Source organism: Mastigoproctus giganteus, chromosome 10 (assembly GCF_048544385.1).
Source record: "Mastigoproctus giganteus isolate SK-2022 chromosome 10, ASM4854438v1, whole genome shotgun sequence".
In the NCBI taxonomy this organism is placed as follows: domain Eukaryota; kingdom Metazoa; phylum Arthropoda; class Arachnida; order Uropygi; family Thelyphonidae; genus Mastigoproctus; species Mastigoproctus giganteus.
In genome coordinates this window covers 193,060,175-193,080,627 of record NC_143584.1, presented here as the reverse complement: position 1 = coordinate 193,080,627, position 20,453 = coordinate 193,060,175, and the positions used below count along the sequence as shown (strand labels likewise).

The 20,453-nt window shown below is 34.6% G+C and overlaps 1 protein-coding gene across 2 annotated transcripts in view; it reads right to left on the bottom strand.

Annotated features, from left to right (window-relative positions):
* The window catches only part of LOC150079679 (sarcalumenin-like), a 60,103-nt gene that overhangs the window by 2,127 nt on the left and 37,523 nt on the right, over positions 1–20,453 (bottom strand). The window contains exons 4-6 of one of the 2 annotated variants that reach the window (XM_090382552.1): positions 19,678–19,850; positions 16,296–16,487; positions 3,576–4,201 (exon numbers count right to left, since the gene is read on the bottom strand). In XM_090382552.1, coding sequence (XP_090238678.1) covers positions 3,576–4,201; positions 16,296–16,487; positions 19,678–19,850 — 991 coding nt within the window. Of the gene's footprint in view, positions 1–3,245; positions 4,202–16,295; positions 16,488–19,677; positions 19,851–20,453 lie in introns of those variants that run through there. The other variant, XM_090382551.1, reaches the window with a different exon arrangement.

Genomic DNA, 20,453 nt, shown 5'->3' with positions numbered 1-20,453 from the left:
TAATTTAAATGAGTAATCAAAAATTTGTCACTCAACCATAATATAAAATAATTTTAATTAAAAAAAAAACTTTTAATACTATATAGGATTGCACAGAGATAATTTAATGTAGAAGTTGACATCAAATAAATTTTGATCAAATACCTGACACATTACTGTGTCAGGTATTTGATCACAGGGAGCATTTTGCTTCCTCAAAAGATAAACACTAAACACTTGGTGTTAAGGCTTGATCTTATGTCCAAGTTAGAGATAAATACCATTATTCAGGGTTCTAAGTTGCTAATATCTTTTTAAATTGTATTGCATTACCTGAACAGGTAATAGTGAACTATAAGACTGGAGGGGGGTTAATTTAATGCATAAGTTGAAATCAAATAAAAAGTGGGATGTATTACCCTAAGTGTTCCATCAATAACATATCCAAATTTATTTTATTTATCTGAAAACAAGTATATACTTGTTAAGTGGAATACTCAACTCACTTTGCTTTCTAATATAATCCAAGTAAGGAATAATGTAGTATACAGGTAAACAATTATCATTAAAGTAGTACTTTTCTGCACCAAATGAAGTGTGTTTAAACATCTAATGGGAACAACAACAACAACAACAAAAAAAAGTTATGCCAGCAGGAGCACTAAATTAAATAGCTCTTTTTTTTTTTTTTTAGGTTGGGGAGGGGAAGGCTAGGAATAGTTTACAACAGTGCACTTTACACTCCTTTATTTTAAAAATATAAGGAACCAATTACGAAATGAAACCAATTTGTTTTAAAATTGCAATGCTGCAAAAAAGTGTCAACAACTGACAGTTCTTTTAGTTGGTTCAAAACATATTACATATGCTTGTGTTGGTACACACCGTTTACTGCTCAATATTTTTTCCAGAAAAAAAACTGCTATTACAATCTGTTTCAACTGAAAGTGCAAAATCCTTGCCATTGAAACAGAATATTTATTTATTTATTTTTTTTTTTGCATTAAAATTCAAAGTGCATGCTTTCTTTAAAAATATCAGAGGATTCTTTGCTGATTTTTTAGGCATGTTTGCATATATATGCAAGTGCATCTACTGTCTTCACTATGTCTGTCCATTCTCATCTAACAGAGGGATCCCTAGTGGATGGATTTTCATGAAATTTCATATTTGAGTCTTTTAAAAATATTTGTCATGCCCTTCCAAATTTCATTAAAATTAGCCCAATAAGAATCTGGCAATTAATATATATATTTTTTTCAATACAAATTGTATGGAAAAAAGAAATTCATAAATGTAGTTTTAATGCAGTATTGTAAGCTTTAGACAATCCATGCATGTTTTGTGTGTATCACTATGCAAGACTCGTGAATGTGGTCACTCGTGAAGAGATACATATATATAGAGAGACTAATAAATATTATTCAGTTGAAAATAGCTAAGGTTAGAGAAGGTAAAAAAACCCCAGAGTTTTATTAAACGTTATTCTATAAAGTTATAATCGTAGTAATTAATTGATAAGGAGAACTATATTTACTTTTCACTTCTATTAATCATAGAAAAAAAAAGTTCAATTAATTTAAGAAAAAAAAAAAAAAAAATGGAATACACTGTGCACACTAACTTGTTTATTATACAATGTATTTATGCATTAATACAAGATACTTTGGAATCTACACCAAATTTTTGTCAATCTGCTGAAAAATAAATATGGGCACTCACCAAATGGAAGCAATAGTAATAATAAATGCAAACACTTCCGCACTTGGAGAAAACAGTATTTAAAGAATCACTGATCACCATTTTTATTCTAGCTGAACATTTTATGGATTTTTTTTTACAATGCAAAAATGCAAAATATTAATGCAGAAATGATTAATGAAATGTATACCAACTGAAAAAATCCTTTGTCCTGCCTTCAAATTAAAAGCTGACAAATGAATGCAATTACTTAAAAGTCCTTGGGCAAATTTCTTATGCTAATTAGACTATACGGTATTTCCACAACTTGCCTCGGTATTGACCAATTAAAATTAAGATCAGTTACTGATTTCGCAAAACAGTTTTTAGCTTCCCCCCCAGCTACTACAAGCCAAATGCAAATAAGCTTCTGCTTAAAACAGTTCCATTCCTTGGTCATACCTTTTTTATACTGCTTAAGCTACATTACTTCCAGTTTCTTTGATATTGCACTATGATGATGATGATATGTTTTTCATCAGTTTTAGTCGTAAACTGGTGTTTTACACTTTAAACAGTCTGAACATCTTGATACAGTCTCATCTTGACTTTTTCTGTACTATTCCTTAAACTAACCTATTGAGAAACTTTGTCTGCATTCAATGGGAAACCTATCTGTCCTCTAAAAAGTTGGCAATAATAAATTGGGCTCAGAACAATATTTGAGCAGAAAAGTTCTACTGGTTCTCAAGGAATCTGAACTCTTCAGATAGCAAACATCAGTCTTGCAACCTCTTTATTGAGATATTATCAAGACCTCTAACTAACTGTTCAGAAAGGATCTTGGTTGTTGGAATGCAACCTGTAACTCAGAGAGAAACCCCAAAAAATGTAGAAGGTCACTTTATTCAGTGCAAAGGTTTACACCTTTGAATGAACTTCACTACATTTTAAGAAATATATCACCAATATGAAAAAAAGTCAATGTTTACAGCCAGTAACTTGCATCTGTTTTCTCTCCATTCAGAGATGAAGTTCAGATGAAATCATTTGTAATCTCCTATTTTGGGATATTACAAATAACCAGTAATTTATTAATTGCCCCAGTGAAGAAAACATTTCGATTAATAATTAATTCTCTATCATCAGCTGAATTCCAGCTCATTACTCTTAATACTAATCACAGTCTTTTTAAGGCTCTAAAATTGTCTGAATAGGTTGCTAAAATATATGCCAAAAAAAAAAAAAACTGTTCTAAGAAAATTCTCTATTTTAGTACAAAGGAACCCTTGTATAAAAGTCAAATACATCTATTCTAAAAATCAATTAATTAATAAATAAATATACAAATAGAAAATTTAATTTAAAACAAAAAAATATAATTATTTTAATATTGGCTGACATCATTTTAAAGGTTGTATATAGTAAGAAATGTATTCCATGAAAATCTGGAATATATTTCAGATTTTCATGAATAATTGCATTAAGACTAGAACTTTAAAAAAATTATATCACAGACAAGCTAAAAAAAAAAAAAATCAATGATTTCTAGCATATTTTTCACAATATACCAAAATCTAGTCCTATTTTAAAATTTAAAGAATTATTTCTGCACAAGTAGTTACTATTGTAATCTCCATTACTTAATATGCTAACATGCAATATTTATATCATGATGAAATTCTGATACTCAGCCCATGCCCTGTAAAGGAAACCTCTTGATGATGAACTGAGTATCCGAGAACCTAAGTTTAATTATAATTCCCACTGCACCAATATTTCTGAAATACTTTAACATAATTATATATAAAGCAATAAAAAGGAACAGGTTTTCTATTTTAGCAACTTCTTAATATGTTCTACTATATTTTTGTTTGTTATGCTCTAAACTATCATTATCCTGGACACTACAGTACCTGTATTTTTGGCAGGATTCTTCATAGAAAGTTGTCAGTTCTTTCAACAAAGATGGTAACTCAGTATGTATGACATCATTGATTGTATCATGCAAACATGAAGTTACAAATCCACAATAAAATGAGAGTGGGAGGAATGAATAAACAGGATGGATAGCAAAGAAATCTGCATATTTAACTGGTGATAGTAAATCTTCTCTGCTGATATCAGAATGAGCTAAAACATCTTGAAAAATTCTATAATTATCTGGACTTTTGGCAATTTTACTTGCAAGCTCATCCTTATCCTGGAAGAATGATAGGTGTTTCTTCAATGAATAGAGATATTGATTAACAAGCAAGGCATGGTTACGTACAAGAACTGCATGGTGACGGATCAATGAGATTTTATTTTCGACCCGACTTGCCATAACATTATATAAATCCTTTAATAAAGAGATCTCTTCTTCTATAAAAAGCTGATTGTAATTGGAAGGACTAAAGGATTTTGACCACAGAGAACCAACATATACCCTAGGTGGTTCTGTAACATTTATCAGAGGGGACAGGCTCCAGAATAAAGCTCCATAAACTCGCATCAGTTCTTGTGTACTAATGGTATCTGCTTTGTTCAAAATAATTCTGATCTGTTAGATTAAAAATGAAAAAAGAAAAAAAAAAAAAAAAACAAAGAAATTATAAAATCTATAATCACTAGATTGAATGTTAAATACAGATAAAGCTTACCTTGAATTTCAATAAAAATTAACTGGTGTTCCTCATGCTTTAGTTTTATTATTAAATAAATCTATAATACATATTTTCTAAAACAACTTATTACATAAAAATTAAGAAATTATTTAAAATTAAAAAATATAGAAAGTTTCTTTTATATATCTTTATGTGCGTTACAAAAGGATTACACAATATTACACTGTAGATGATTAAATAAAGACTAAAAGAGCATTTGCTAAATGCAAGCAACTACTATTACTATTAACAAAATAAGCAGAACAACCATATTAAGAGATTATTTTACTGTTTTAAGACAAATAAATGTAGTGTGTCATATATGAACAAATTGTAACTGTATCACATTAAGACAATGCTGCAATATTAATCAAGGATTATCATCAATATGAGAATAAAATAAATACGAACAATTCACATGAAGGAGAAAAAATAAATGTATTAAAAGAAAAGAAAATTAACACAAGGGAAGCTGAAAAAGATTAAGTGGAAATGAGAAAAAATTCAGCAAATTGATTACTAGCTCATTTCCTAACACGAATTTGCAAAACGTCCTTGCAAACTAAAATCTACAGAAAAAAAAAATTTCTAATGTGAGAGCTTTGTGTCTTAAAGGCCTAACCTAGGACACATTTTTGTCACCCTCCAAAACTCCTGTATATCACTGATAGAACCCCATGATGTGTCGTAGCAGCCTGTTTATACTGATCAGAGAAATTCATGTCAAACTGAACAATTACTGTTGTCTTTTTTCTATGTCAGCCACCTTGCGTGTGGTACCACTCAAATGTTATTCTGGGAATTCCAAATAAAATCTCCACTTTTCAACCATATGTTGTTGGAGTAGTATACCTGATTCCTGTCATTAACCACTCTGTCGACCATTGTATCATGAGCAAACTTAGACATTACACTTGATATGCCATGATATAATATCATTAATAAATATTGAAAACAGTAGGGGCCATCACTGAATCCTGATGGACTCCACTTATATAATATAAGTCCATAAAGAATAGTATCTGTTAATAATCACTGTTTCCTGGCCACTCAACCATCCCTTTAAACATACAATAACTTGTCCATTATGACACAATGTTCCATTTTGTATAGTAATCATTCATGTGGACGAGTCAAAAGCCCCCACTTAAATCTATGTAAATGATGTCAAAATGAATTTTTGCATACAGTTTCTTTGTGACTGCCTCATAGTAACTAATCAGGCTGGTCACACAAGATCTTCCGTTAACAAATCTGTGCTACGATTACTGTGTAACTACATTCTTGCCAAGGTGATTCTGCATCACTTTAACCGCAGACTCCATTATTTTCTCTGTAACAGAAATCAAGGTCTGTGATTACTCACTTTGCCTTTTGATCCTCCTTTTGTGAATAGGAGAGACATTTGCATGTTAACATTTTTTAACCCTGCAATTGTAATGTTATACCCGTGAGGTTGCTCTCAAAAATACAGACAGATTTTAAGACGGTATGGTTTTGAGAGCAACTTCATGGGTATGTTCTGATATGAAATATTTCTTGTGTGTTTGCTGCTAGCTATTTCTAAGTAGCTTGGAAAATATTTAGTTTTGAAGTGATATATTGCTGTTTATGCAAAATTTTTTATAACTATTCTTGTTTCAGAGTTCACTGAATGCATTTCATTGCATTTGTTTCAGGGTCTGTGTGTGTGTGCTGGATGTGTTTTATCACATTTGTTTCAGCGATTCTATTCAGACAGTGAATAGCTGGACATTTCTCTATGCAATGTTAGATACTGTTTTCTTCTCTCCTTTATTGTTATTTATTTATATATTTTACAAAAATATTATTTTTAGATGGTTTCTTCAATCACAGTATACGAGTACATATTGGAGAATATGTAAGAATAAATGAAATAATGCAAGGAGTTAGGTATAAAATAAGTTTATAACTATATAACACATATACTCAGTGATCACTGAATTGTGACTACTTACCTAATAATATGTTAGGTCACTGTTCACATGGATAACAGCTGCTATTTGCCAAGGCACTGAGTGACTCCACTAGATGTCTGAAGATGTCCGTAGGGATCTGCAGCCATGCTGCCTGAAAGGCTTTACACAGTGTCAGAACAGGTGACAGTTGTGTCCATATGCCTCTCTTCCCATTCCAAAACATCCCACAGGTGTTTAACTGGATTGAGGTCAGGCAGATTTGGAGGATAATCAAGGTGGGTGATATCCTCACTGTGTTCCTTGAACCACTCATGCATAGTGCAGGCCCAATGACACAGTGCATTATCATCTTGGAAGATCCTGTTTCTGTCTGAGAAAAAGTGAAACATAGCAGGGTGTACGTGGTAACTCCTAAGGGTTGCTAGTAGACCCCACCAGTGAAACATTGGTCCATACACACCAGGAATGCCAGTTCTTCCCAGCAAAACATGCCCCATATTAAGCAACTGCCTGGATAGTGGGCACCATGCATGATGGGTCCATGGACTCATGTTATTGTGCCACACACGAAGGCATCAGCATGTTGCGCCAGGTATTTGGACTCCTATAATAATCACACTTGTTTCTGGTCCTCCGGCATCCAACCAGCATGTTGTTAATACTACAGCATTTGCCATGAATGATGATCAACAATGAGGAGAGGGTGTCTCTTGAGTTGTCTGCAGTGCAACCCCAAATGTCTGAGTGTGTGGTGCATCGTAATTTGGGATACTGTTCTTGCATTTCCCATACTGTATTGCAATGTCAAGTGTTACAGTGACCTGCCACTGAGCCTATAACAATGCACTACATCCTTTGCTCACCATGAACATCCGCCTTGCATAAATCTTTACAGTTCTGTTGGCAGGAGATGGTTTGACCTGTTTGACACCATTCTTTGTACACCTTAACCACAGTAGGCCGCAAGCAACCAACACGATGTGCTGTTTCTAACGAGGAAGCACCTGACATATGAGCTCCCACAATCATGCCCTTCTGAAACTCTGTGATATCTTTATTATGTCGCATAACTGCTACTTTATCACTCTGACCTGCAAGACCAAATGCAAATTACTACTGCTCTAGTGTACAAAACTGTTAGACATTTTGTATTGTGAGCTATGCGGCACAGTCCATTATGGATGGGGTCGTCACAATTTGGTGATCGCTGGGTGTATGTTATAAACTAGTTTGAACAGTGATGAAAAATAAAATTGGCAATGTCCAGTTTGATGCATGTAATAAATTTTTCATGCACTACATAAAAATGAAAGGTGATATTCACTCAGCATAGAGAATCAGCAATATTCAATACTTCATGGCTCACCAAATTTGAAAATGAAAGCAAATATCAGTATCTAATATATATATTTATAAACATAATTATATATATATAATTATTTTTAAAAATTATTTATAAACATAAGTAAATATACACATGCAAGTACATATCTGAAATAGTCTTATTACAAAGATGGTAATTCAGTATGTTTTATATCATTGTCACATGTTTAACGGTCTTTTAAACTAGAAAATGGAAGAGACTAACAGTTTCATTATTTTATACTGTAAGAGTTTCTTATTTTTAATTTTCATCATAATCAAATTTTTTTTTTTTTTTTTTTTAAATAAAAGCTGTAAAAAATAAATTTTTAAATATTGAGTGCTACTACTGCTGGGTTAGCTTCAACAAACATGCAGCAGAAACTGATAAATACAGGATCCTTGGACACATCACCTAGATTTTTGAAAATTCTAGTTTTTTGAAGTTTATGCATATAGCCTAAGTACTCAGGGGTAAGTTGTTATTTTTATTAGTTAGCACAGTATCTCAGCATTATTTTACAGTTCAAAATGTTAACCCATACTGCTAGGTTGGCCCAGTGGGTAACACATATGCCTTGGGCTTGAATATGACCTCTAGTATGGATGTTGCAACTGACCAATATTTTTTAATATGAGGTATAATTATTGTGATACAATTTCAGCATTTGAACTGCATTAAAACTAAGTACATACAAATGTAATATTATGTATTATACTGTGAAGTAGTATTCAGTGTCTTGCAAAATTAATGATTTTAAACATTGCCAATGCATAGTAATAATGATAAACAGTCCAGGAAATTTTTAAAACAGAAAGAAATTGGTGTTTGAGAAATTCTTAATGGAACAACATGCATAAATTTAGCATCTGTGGTAATAGGTGCTAAATTTAAATCATAAGTCTTAAAATTTTAAGCTTGCCCAGCCTATTTTTCCTCTACCCTTGTATAGTTGACTATTCTCAGATAAATATTCTAAAAGTTCAGGATTTTTGAGTTTCTACTGTAGAAACTCAAAACCACAGAGAACCAACATATACCCTAGGTGGTTCTGTAACATTTATCAGAGGGGACAAAAGTTGAAATAATATATTATATGTATTATATATTATATAATATATTATACAGGGTGATTCACTACTAGTGTGACAAACTTGCAGGTGTAGGGGGCACAAAGACGAATCGGAATCACATAGCATTGCAGAGTCCGAAATGCCTTTGTCATGCGGTAGAGGACGTTTAACGGGAGGTCGCGTGAACAGCGATCCCGCTGGAAGTCAGCATTTGCGAAGCGGTTCCCGAGGCAGTAGGATGAACGAGTATTCAAACGTTGAACTGGCCGACATGCACCTCGTGTATGGAACTGCGGACTGTAACGGGCGCGCTGCTCTGCACTTGTACCAGGAACGTTTCCCGCGCAGGCGTGCTCCTCATCATACGATTTTCGCACGTGTGCACAGAAGGTTACGTGAGACTGGTTGTTTCACGAGAGGTACCATGAATCGAGAGCGAACGACGAGGACGCCAGACAATGAGGAGAATGTCCTACGTGTTGCAGAAGGCAATACGAGTACGAGTATTAGTAACGGCCGCATGGTGCAAGAAAGCCTATGGCTTATGCTGCACCAGCCAAAAAAAAAAAATCCGAACAAAAAAATAAAATAAAATAAATAACTAAATAATAATAATTAATAAAAAAAAAAAAAAAAGGAAATTAAAGCTATCATCCTATGCCGCTTCCCTTACCCAAAAGTACTATCCAGATGACCTTTGAATTTCCCCAAACTGTCGGCCTCTACCACCCATGAAGGCAACTTATTCCAGTAATTTATAACTCGCTGGCTAAAATAAAACTTCCTGCAGTCCAATCTAAACATTTCCCCCCGTAACTTGAATTTATGTCCCCTAGTTCTAGCATCATTTATAATCTTGAAAATTTCATCCTCATTCAATTTACTGATGCCTCTCAGAGCCTTAAACACCTCAATCAAATCTCCTCTAAGGTGTCTAGTCTCCAAACTCTGCAACCCACATATTCGAAGTCTTTCTTCATAAGGATGCCCTTTTGCCGATCTCACCAGGCGAGTTACCCATCTTTGCACCCTTTCAAGAAGCTCGATGTCTTTCTTTAGGTGCGGTCTCCATACTTGAACACAGTATTCCAAGTGTGGTCAAACATAAGCCTTGGGCCTTCCTTGCAACCTGTTTACAATGATCAGAGAATTTCATGTCTGACCGTATCGTAACACCCAAGTCCCTTTCCTCCAGTACTGGGTTTAGTTGAACTCCACCAAGTGAATAAGTTTTTTTGGGATTACTGTTTCCCAGGTGTAATACCTTACACTTTGTTGGATTAAAGCATAGCTGCCATTTTTCTGACCATTCCTGAAGTCTATCTAGGTCTCTCTGAAGAAGCTCAGCTTGTACTCGATCGATAGGCCAACGATTGGGTATTTCCCAATCCACTGTATGGAGGATACTGTCAACAAACCAAATGAGTTCATACCATCTGCAATGCGTCCAATCATTGGAGCCTGTGGATTATCCACTCCGGAGGACTTTCGCTACTTGGTTTCTTCAACAGAAACAGTTCGCAAATGCTGACTTCCAGCAGGATCGCTGTTCACGCGACCTCCTGTTCAATGTCCTCTACCGCATGATGAAGGCATTTCGGACCTGCAATGCTATGTGATTCCAATACATCTTTGCACCCCCTACACCTCCTGCAAGTTTGTCACACTGGTAGTGAATCGCCCTGTATATAATAGGATGTAGAGTTGCTAGAACGAGTACAAAGAAGGGCAACAAGATTGGTGAGGGGGGGAACAAAGGGCTGCTGCTCTTACCAAGAAAGGGTTAAGTTCTGCAAATTTCAGCACCTGGAGACTAGGCACCTATGAGGTGTATAAGGCCTTGAACAGGTTGAGCAAGCTCAATGCTGATGGGATTCTTCCTCTTGTTCAGATTAAGATGTGTGTAAATTTGCCTTTAGCCAGCGGGTAGTTGATTGGTGGAACAGGCTTCCATCTTTTGTTGTGTAAGCTAATAGCCTAAATAAATTTAAAGCTGAGCTGGATAGGCATTTGGAACGAATTGGAAGGATGAAATGGGGGGGGGGGGTTTGGCTGATGCTGCATAAGCTTGCTTTCTTGCATCACATGCCTCTACTAATGCTAAAAGAACCTGAGGGGGCATAGATTCAAACTGAGGAAAGACAGTTGTAGAACAGATGTGTGGAAATTTGCCTTTAGCCGGCAGGTGGTTGATTGCCAGAACAGACTTCCATCTCTTGTTGTGGAAGTTGATAAATTAAATACATTTAAGGCTAAGCTAGACAGACATTTGGAGAAAATGGATGTGTGAAATGGGAGGTTTTTTTTTTTTTGACTGATACTGCATAAGCTTGCTTTCTTGCATTGTATGCCTCAACTAATATAATGCTAATTTGAGTAATTTTGGTGGGCTCTGACGAGAATAACCAAGGTAATTTAGCTGCTTAAGTACTGATGTCAATGTTTATCTTTTTTTTTTTTTTTTTTTTTAAACTTTCCTATTGCTCTTACCAGGTAGTCTGAGTAGTCCTGTAAATGAATAATAAATAGATTTCATTAGGTTTTTAACTGGCATGTGATAATTTTGTCTTTACTTTTGGGGCAGAAGAAGGGAATGTTTCTTATTTTACTCTCAGGTTATTCATTTTTTTATCCTTATTTCACTGATTTCATTCTTATTCAGTTTAATTACTATTAACTTATTAGGTACTCTCTTTGCACATACCTTCCATGCTACTTATGGATGTAACATAAAGATAGATACCCTATTTACTTCTTGCATCTTTTGCTAAAATAAAAAGGATTTTGGCAACAGATCAATATTTCACTGTAAGTCTAAGGTACTCACCAATTTCATAAATATAGAAAACTAAAGGCTAAAATTTTAACATAATGAGATGAAATTATACAGCCAAAATGGTGTAAATACACCATTTTGGCTGTATAATAAAACTCAAAAGAATATATATTTTAAAAATATACATGTTCAATATGAAATAAAAGAAATATAAGTTTTTTCCATATATTTCAGAAATACATGTATATTTGGAAGGATTTTTTGTGTTAGTTTTACTTCTTGTTTTATGTGTATAACTGGCATGTAATACATTCACTACTCCTTCAAGTTTATCAGTGTAAATACACCATAGATAACTCTTAAACGAAAAAACTATGATAGTAGTGTAAAAAGGGCATCATTTTATCTGTATCTCATTTTGTGCACCTCCTTCACAACGAGTTTCCATGTATTGCACTACCTTGAATAAGTAATGCTTCACTAAAAGAGAAGACTATTGTTACTTACTCTCAGTGGGCACCAACACCCAGATGGCACCGTTTCAAGGCTAGTTTGTATATGTGTGGGATAATAACTCTACTATCCACTTGTCCCTATTAGACTCAGAAAAGAAAAAAAGTAGAGGAAAAGTTATAGTAGAGGAAGAAGAAAAGGACAGTAACTCCTTCAACTCACACTACTCAAAAACTCATAAATTCCTTGAATAGGCAATGCTTCTCCAGTAGAGAAGACTGTTGTTACCTATTTTCGGAAACTCAGTGAATATCAGGCTCTCCTGGTGATCATAAAATAACTCTGCTACTATTGAAATGAGCAGCAGCCTGGAAAACAAGATGCAGGGTATTTCAGAGACTACTGGGAGTCATTGTGGTACAAGTAAACACATGGGTTGTGTTAGGGTAGTTAACAATAGGAACAGGTGCATGTATATTTGCATGTAAACCAATGCTAGGAGTTTGGTAAATAAATTTAATGAATTTGAGGTATTGCTCAAAACATCAAAGGCAGATATTGTTGGGATATCAGAGATGTGGTGTCACACAGATATAAGGAATGCAGAACTGGAATTTGGGGAGTACAATGTGTACAGAAAGGATAGACAGGACAGGAAGGGAGGAGGGATTATGCTATTAGTTAAGAAACACAAAATCCAAGGAAGTGAAGCCAGTCGACATCGCTGGACAGTGCACTGTCGAGTCAGTTTGGTGTGGCATAAGCACTGGGAGATCAAAATTGAGAGTAGGAGTGTGCTATAGGCCTAATAACTCTGATGAGTATAATAAGAAACTGTACAGGGAAATAGAGTGGGCCAGTAAATCAGAGAGTCTTATGGGGGATTTCAATTTCCCAGATATTGGCTGGAATTTGTGGGTTGGTCACTCACACACTAGCAAGGCTTTTGTGGATCTATTGGATGATTGTTTTCTACATCAGCATGTTCGGGAGGCAACTAGAGGGAGTAATACTCTTGATCTGATTATCAGTAGTGACTCTTCATGCATTAAGAATCTGTAGATAAAGGAACCACTAGGTGGCAGTGATCACAGTGTGCTGAAGTGGGATTTACCCAAAGAGGTAACTACCATCAGGGGTAAAGGGAAGGGTTTTTGCTTTCGTAGAGGCGACTATGATGGTCTGAGACAGTATTTAAATTCTATATGGTGGGACCAACTGATGATGTTACCAACAGCAAACTCAAAATGGGAAGCATTCAAAGAACTTATCTTGGAAGCTACTAGGCTTTACATACCAACTAAGAAATATTGTTCACGGTTTAGGCCTAAATGGATGTCAGATGAACTAATGAGACATATGGCAGAGAAGAAAAATGCATGGGATACATATAAATTAATGGGTGACATGGAAGTCTATGATAGATATAAGCTGGTCTGTAACCAAGTCACAAAGGAGATTAGGCAGGCAAAGGCAGATTATGAGAAATCCTTGGCAAAGGATGCAAAGAAAAACAGAAAAGAGTTCTTTACCTATGTAAACTCTAGAATGAAAGGAATGAATCAGATTGGTCCACTGGATATTGATGGTTCAACAGTTGAGGATCCTGCTCAGGTGGCTAACAAACTAAACGAGTATTTCGCATCTACATTCACACATGAGGAGTTATTCAGGAAAGGAAATGCCAGAGGTGAAGTAAACTCTGGCAGTGAGCTAGATGATTTTGTAATAACTGAGAGGAAAGTGGAGGAGGGGTTGTTGAGGATAAACATAAAAAAGACACCCGGGGTGGATGGGATCTATACAGTTATATTAAAGGAGGCAGCAAAGGAAGTAAGCAAACCCATAGCCATAATTATGAGAGCTTCTTTGGACTCAGGAGAGGTACCCATAGACTGGAGATGCACAAATGTGACCCCAATTCACAAAGGAGGATCAAAGGCTGACAAGTAATTATAGACCTGTGAGTTTAACTTCTGTTCCAGGAAAATTAATGGAGGCACTGGTTAAAGAAGCACTGCAGGATCATCTAGACAAGACTTCAGTTATAGCTCGGACACAGCATGGTTTTGTTAAGGTAAAGTGTTGCCTGACCAATTTGATTGGATACTATGATGCAGTCACAAAAGAACTGGATGCAGGGAGTAATTTTGGTATTATATATTTAGATCTTAGAAAGGCTTTTGATACTGTTGCACATGGAAGACTGCTGCATAAATTGGAGCAGTGTGGCATTGGAGGCAAATTGCTGCTATGGATAAAGGGATGGTTGAGGGGGAGAAGACAGAGAGTGGTAATCAATGGACACTGCTCATCGTGGACTAATGTTATTAGTGGAGTCCTCCAGGGTTCAGTGTTGAGTCCATTGTTGTTTTCTGTATTTATAAATGATATTGATGATGGCATATCAAGCTTAATGTCCAAGTTTGCAGACGATACAAAGATTGGCAGGGTTGTTAAGGACACTACTGACGCTATGCTGCTGTAAGAGGATCTGGAAAGGTTGAGCAGATGGGCTGAGAGGTGGCAAATGAAGTTTAACATTGACAAATGTAAAGTACTACATATGGGGAAACAGTAAACCCAGAGCAATGTATCAACTCTGTGGTACTACACTAAAAAGGGCATCATTTTATCTGATAAAATGATGTCCCTTTTACACTACTATCATAGTTTTTTTGTTTAAGAGTTATCTATGGTGTATTTACACCGATATTATATAGATAATTTATACTCTTGAACATAAGATACCTTGCTGCATTTAGTTTCACTTAAACATTATCATCTACACCTTTTGGCATCTCTCATATTGTGGGATTATCTTCACAACTGGATTGTTTTGTCTACAATACCTGGGTACCTGCCTACCCACTGAGGAGAGGTCAGTTATATTTGAAACGGTGCCATCTGGGTGGTAGAGCCCACTGAGAATAAGTAACAATAGTCTTCTCTTTTAATGAAGTGTTACTTATTCGAGGTAGTGCAATACATGGCAACTCGTGAAGGAGGTACACAATATGAGATATAGGTAAAATGATGCCCCTTTTACACTACTATCGTAGTTTTTTTCATTTAAGAGTTATCTATGGTGTATTTACACCAATATTATATAGATAATTTATACTCTTGAACATATGATGCCTTGCTGCATTTAGTTTGACTTATTTAAAAAAATATATATTTTGTGTGTTTTTTCATCTCATTATATTAAATTTTTAGACATTATAGTTTTCTTTATTTATAAAACTGGTGAACAGATTAGACTCATGATGATACATTTCTTGTTGCCATAATAACTATTTGCTAAAGTAATCAAATAGTTACAATTATTCCATAACAGTGCAGTGGGAAAGTTCAGTCCTATTAATGAAGTGTATAATTCATTCTACTAATGAATCTATTGGGACATATAATTTAGATATGAGTAACTGATGCTGTTTGTTTGAGAATTTTTTAGGCGCATGGGCAGTCTATGGCCATAGTGTGCCAAGTAACTGATGCATAGCTTTTTACACAAGTAAGGATAAAAAGAAGACTGCATCATCACTCATACACATCTTGTGCTAGAAAATAAAAAGTGTGTGCTAGATACATTTCTTGTTGCCACAATAACTATTTGCTAAAGTAAGCACTTACAATTATTCCATGACAATAATTATGGTCAACAGTGCAGTGGGAAAGTTCACTGCACTGTTGACCATAATTATTGTCATGGAATAATTGTATTTACCATAAGTTAAAGTATTTTCACACTAATGTAATTTTCACTTTAACATGGTATTTACCATAAGTTAAAGTATTTTCACACTAATGCAGAGTGTTAGTGAGCCAGGATTTTCCTGGCCATCAGTTTCCATCGGTCTGCCAAGAACATCACACATCCTATTAATGAAGTGTATAATTCATTCTCTTTATGAATCTATTGGGACATATAATTTAGATATGAGTAACTGATGCATAGCTTTTTACACAAGAAAGGATAAAAGAAGACTGCATCATAACTCGTACACATCATGTGCTAGAAAACACTAAGAACGTACACAACTGAGCTGAGGGGAAAATTTAAGACACACCCTAAGAGGCAAAGTGGTTTTCATTTCTAGCAAATACAAAAAATGTATTTAAATTTCTGAGTATTATATAAAAATTAAAGCAGTTGCACACCAACCAACCAACCAAAGATTTCTATATCTCGTGATATATAATTACAACAAAAAAGGATTAATTTACTTGTTCTTCTTATTCATATGTACAGATCAGTGCAAGTAATAAGCGATTTCAACAAATACAAGAAAATTAGTAAAATGAATGTCAAAACAAAAAAAAAAAAAAAAAAATATCAATCAATTAAATTAGCATAATATGGAAAAAAATTAACTAATTTACCTTTGCTTCCTGTCCCTTTAAATGCCTGAAGATCTTCTCTAGCTCAGCACCAGCATCAAGTTTTGTTGGATCAAAAACAAGAACAACCAAATCAGATGAATCAAATATCCACTGGCATACTTCATCAAAAGGGTATCCTCTTCCTTGTTGCCTGCTGTTCTCAATTATGCCAGGTGTGTCAATAAAATCAACCTAAATGCCATAATAACAACTTATAAATAAATACATTTAAAATTTTGCTAATCAATTGCTTTTTTATCTCAATGGGAAAGATGTTCCCCTTCCCTTGTGTTTAGCATAAAAATATCATCAGTGTACGAACTGCCCTCATATAATCAGTGGCTGTACACAGTTAAACACATACTGAAGGGCAAGTATCACATACAAATGTTGTGGTTGTTTCGTGTAAAAAAAAATAAGCCTAGGTTATAGGTATAAAAATACTGCAAATATTTTTCTTAAAATAAAATCGGTTTACATTTATTTCAATGGCACACTGATGGTGTACGATTTTAAGCTAAACAGAAAGCAGGTAACAACTCTCTCATTGAGAAAAAAGCAGTTGGTCTGAAAAAAATGTAACTTTAGAAATCATAAAACCTACCTAAATGGTAACAATTAATACAATTTTAATGGCAGATCCAATATGACAAGAAAGATAAATAACCTAAATAAGATAAGCAAGACAGACCACAGTGCCTTTTAATCAAAAACATACTAATATAAACTCATGTGCGTGCGCGCACACGCACACACAAATCCTCACTACAATGGACTGCATAAATAATGAACAGTGTTCACCGAACCAGGCTTTTTGTATGTACAAGTAGCATAGCCTTTTCATTTTGATGGTATTTACCGTAAGTTAAAGTATTTTCACACTAATGCAGAGTGTTAGTGAGCCAGGATTTTCCTGGCCATCAGTTTCCATCGGTCTGCCAAGAACATCACACATCACTAGGAAATTGCGTAAACATCCAGTGTGGGTGCTAGAAAGTTCTTTAGATTCTGAAAAAAACTTTAAGCAGAGTTTCTTCGGCCACTACATGACAGCAAATTTTCATGCTCTTCTACTCCACACAATAAGTGCAGTATTACAACATTTAACATTTTTTATTTCACAGTCATAAGATTCTAGTAACTTTGGTTACTATTGTGTTAATTTTGGGGACAACTGAATTTAGTTGACAGGTCTTATCCCCTTTACAGTTCATAAACGCAAAGCTTTACTATATGCAAGTGTGTGCATGCATGCGTGTGCGCGCAAAAACCTGCACCTCCATTCCTCCTGCAAAGCTGCTGCTACAGCCAGTCTGATATAAGGCAACCTTGGCCACAGTCTAATCCAACACTCCAATTCATGCCAGAAGTGTTTGTCAGGATTGAGATCCAGGCCATGAGCCAGCAAGTACAACTTTTCAACTTCAATGTTTACAAACCAGTCCTGTATAACCCTTGCTGTTTTGATTTTCAACACAATAATTTTACTCTGATTCTCGGCAATCAAGTCAAAATAAGAATAAATTAAATTTAAATGAATTAATAAAAAAAATATAAAAAAGCTGTGTGAACTCAATTAATGAAAGGTTAAACAAGAGAAATATATGAAGAATTAGCAATATAGGCCTAAGTTATATGTATAAAAATACTGCAAGTGTTACCAGTAATCCATATAAGTTACATCTGTTTACTGACTAATGCTAGAAATGAAACTGCAGTAAAACAAATGTGTGTTCTCTTTGACATAATGAACAGTTGATTCATTCACACAATACTGTACTTATGTGCAATTAAAAACATTATTATTAGGCCTGAGATAGCTGCATGGTCAACAGTGAGAGTGAAGTAGCATCCACTCTTTGAGTGGTTCAAGCCTAGAGGACTGCTAATACAGTTAACAGGTGTATTCATGATTTACTGTAAACTCCTCTCACCTGGTGGTCATGAGGGTATAAACAAGAACATTATTACTCTTTTAATGATCTTTTCTTCTAATGCCATAATGTTACACTCTCTCTAACAGGAGAGAGTGTAACGTTATGGAGTGTAACGAGAATGTAATGTTAATATTTTTAGTCTTTGATGATAAATGACATTTTAATGATAGAAATGTAAATACAATGCAAACCAAGCATCACTGTAGCTAAGTAAAAGAGTCTTTTTGAGAATATAGAGTAAGGTGGTATGTTTAAACAAGACTGCATTGATGATGTGTGACTAACAGAATCCCATGCTTAACAGAGGCTCTATGTGCACTCTCCAAAACAGGTTCACTTTTTTTCTTTTTCTTTTTTTTAAATTATGAAAAAAATTTTGAATGTAGAAAAAGGATGGAATGGCTTAATACTCACTTCAGGGCAGCATGCTATGCTATTCTATCCTGCTACTAGTTTCTTCAATATGAGAAGCTTGACAATCCTAGCATCAACATGTCACTTATTCTTTTTCAAGTCTCTGATGGCAGCCTTTATATTGTGTAATACGAAGTTTTAGCTTTAGCCTATATTAATCTGGATGTAGTCTCTATTGGAACTTAGTTTTTAGAATTTTGCCACAATCCTCTGCTGTGAGCTTTGGGCAGAATAAGATAATTCTTTTGGCAGCATTTCTTTTGGTAAAGTGAGATAACTCTACAGATGGTTTACAGTAGTGATACAGCATGCCCTTATGACCTGTTATATGCACTGGTAAATCATTTGTTTGTTCAATTAAATTTAATTTGCATCTACAAGTGCAAATGAAAATTGTATAAATTTTAATTTTTTTAAAACTATCCCTTCCTGCCTCTTTCCAGAATCCTAAATTATTTCTAAATTTTGAGAAAAAGAATACACAAACACTTGGCTTTCCTCTCTCCACCCCTCCACTTACTTCAGAACTTTTAACATACCGTTTGGAGGAAGTGGAGGGGGGGGGGAAGAAGGAATATCCCATGGCTTCACACCACTGCAAAAACAGAGCTTTTTAGCACTGTTTGTATTTATTTTTTCACTGAGCAAGTATAAATCATTACCAACTAGCCATAGAGACCCAGTTATAAGAGAATGAAGACACAATGTGTATAACTTACAACCAAGAACCAAAGAAAGAAAAAAGGAAACATAGCAATACAAAATGAGTATTAAATATGTTACTCTTTTCATTTTAACTTACAATTATTGTATGAATCTGTAGAGCAACAAAAAAGAAGCAACATTAGTGGAAACACAAAAGAGTCCATAAAGATAAGTTGAAAAACAGAGATAAAACTAACAATTAAAAGCAATACATAGAGTTAAATTACTATATATTTTAATAGTAAAACAAATCTAAATTAAATATAAAAGGAAAATCCAAGCTGGCACATATCCAGTGACTAAAGAAGAAAATACTTTATACATACCTTCTTGAGAATTTTGCTAGGAATCTGAACACCTTCTAGTCTTGATAAGAAATTTTGGCCAAACTTTTCAAGAGAAGAATAGCTACTATTCATAGTTAGCACCAAACCTTCAACAACCTTGTAAGTAGGGCCATATGAAATTACTGTAAAATCCGAGGTGGTTGGCTGGGCTCCTGGAGGGGGGGAAAATAAAAAATTGCTCACGATATATAGGGCATTTTTACATGGATATTATTCTGATAAACCTTTAATTTATACCAAACCCACAGGTGATCAATCAATGAATTAGCTACTTGGTTGAATAAAATTGCAAAGTTGTGTCTTTGTACCATCTGTAAGTTGTTAGTTCCTTTTATCAATTGTGATATTAGTGTTAGCAGCAATGCAAAGATCATTAGCATTAGTAATAGAATATGATGCATGAAATTAAGCTTATATCAGCCAAAAAAAAAAAAAAAAAAAAACAAAAACCTTCCCATTTCACCTATCCATTCCCTCCAACAGTTATTCTAGTTCTCCCCTGAATTTATATAAGCTATCAACTTCCACAACAACAGATGGAAGTTTGTTCCAGCAATCCCACTGGCTAAAGTTATACAGCATGAATAAAAAAAATAAAAAAATTTAAAAATTACCCACTCATCCCATTCCTTCTAATAATTTATCTGGTCCTGCCTTAGATTTAATCAAACTATCCACTTCCACAACACTATGTTGAAAGACTATTCCAACAATCAATTACTCTCTGGGTGAATGCATAGTTCCACATATCTATT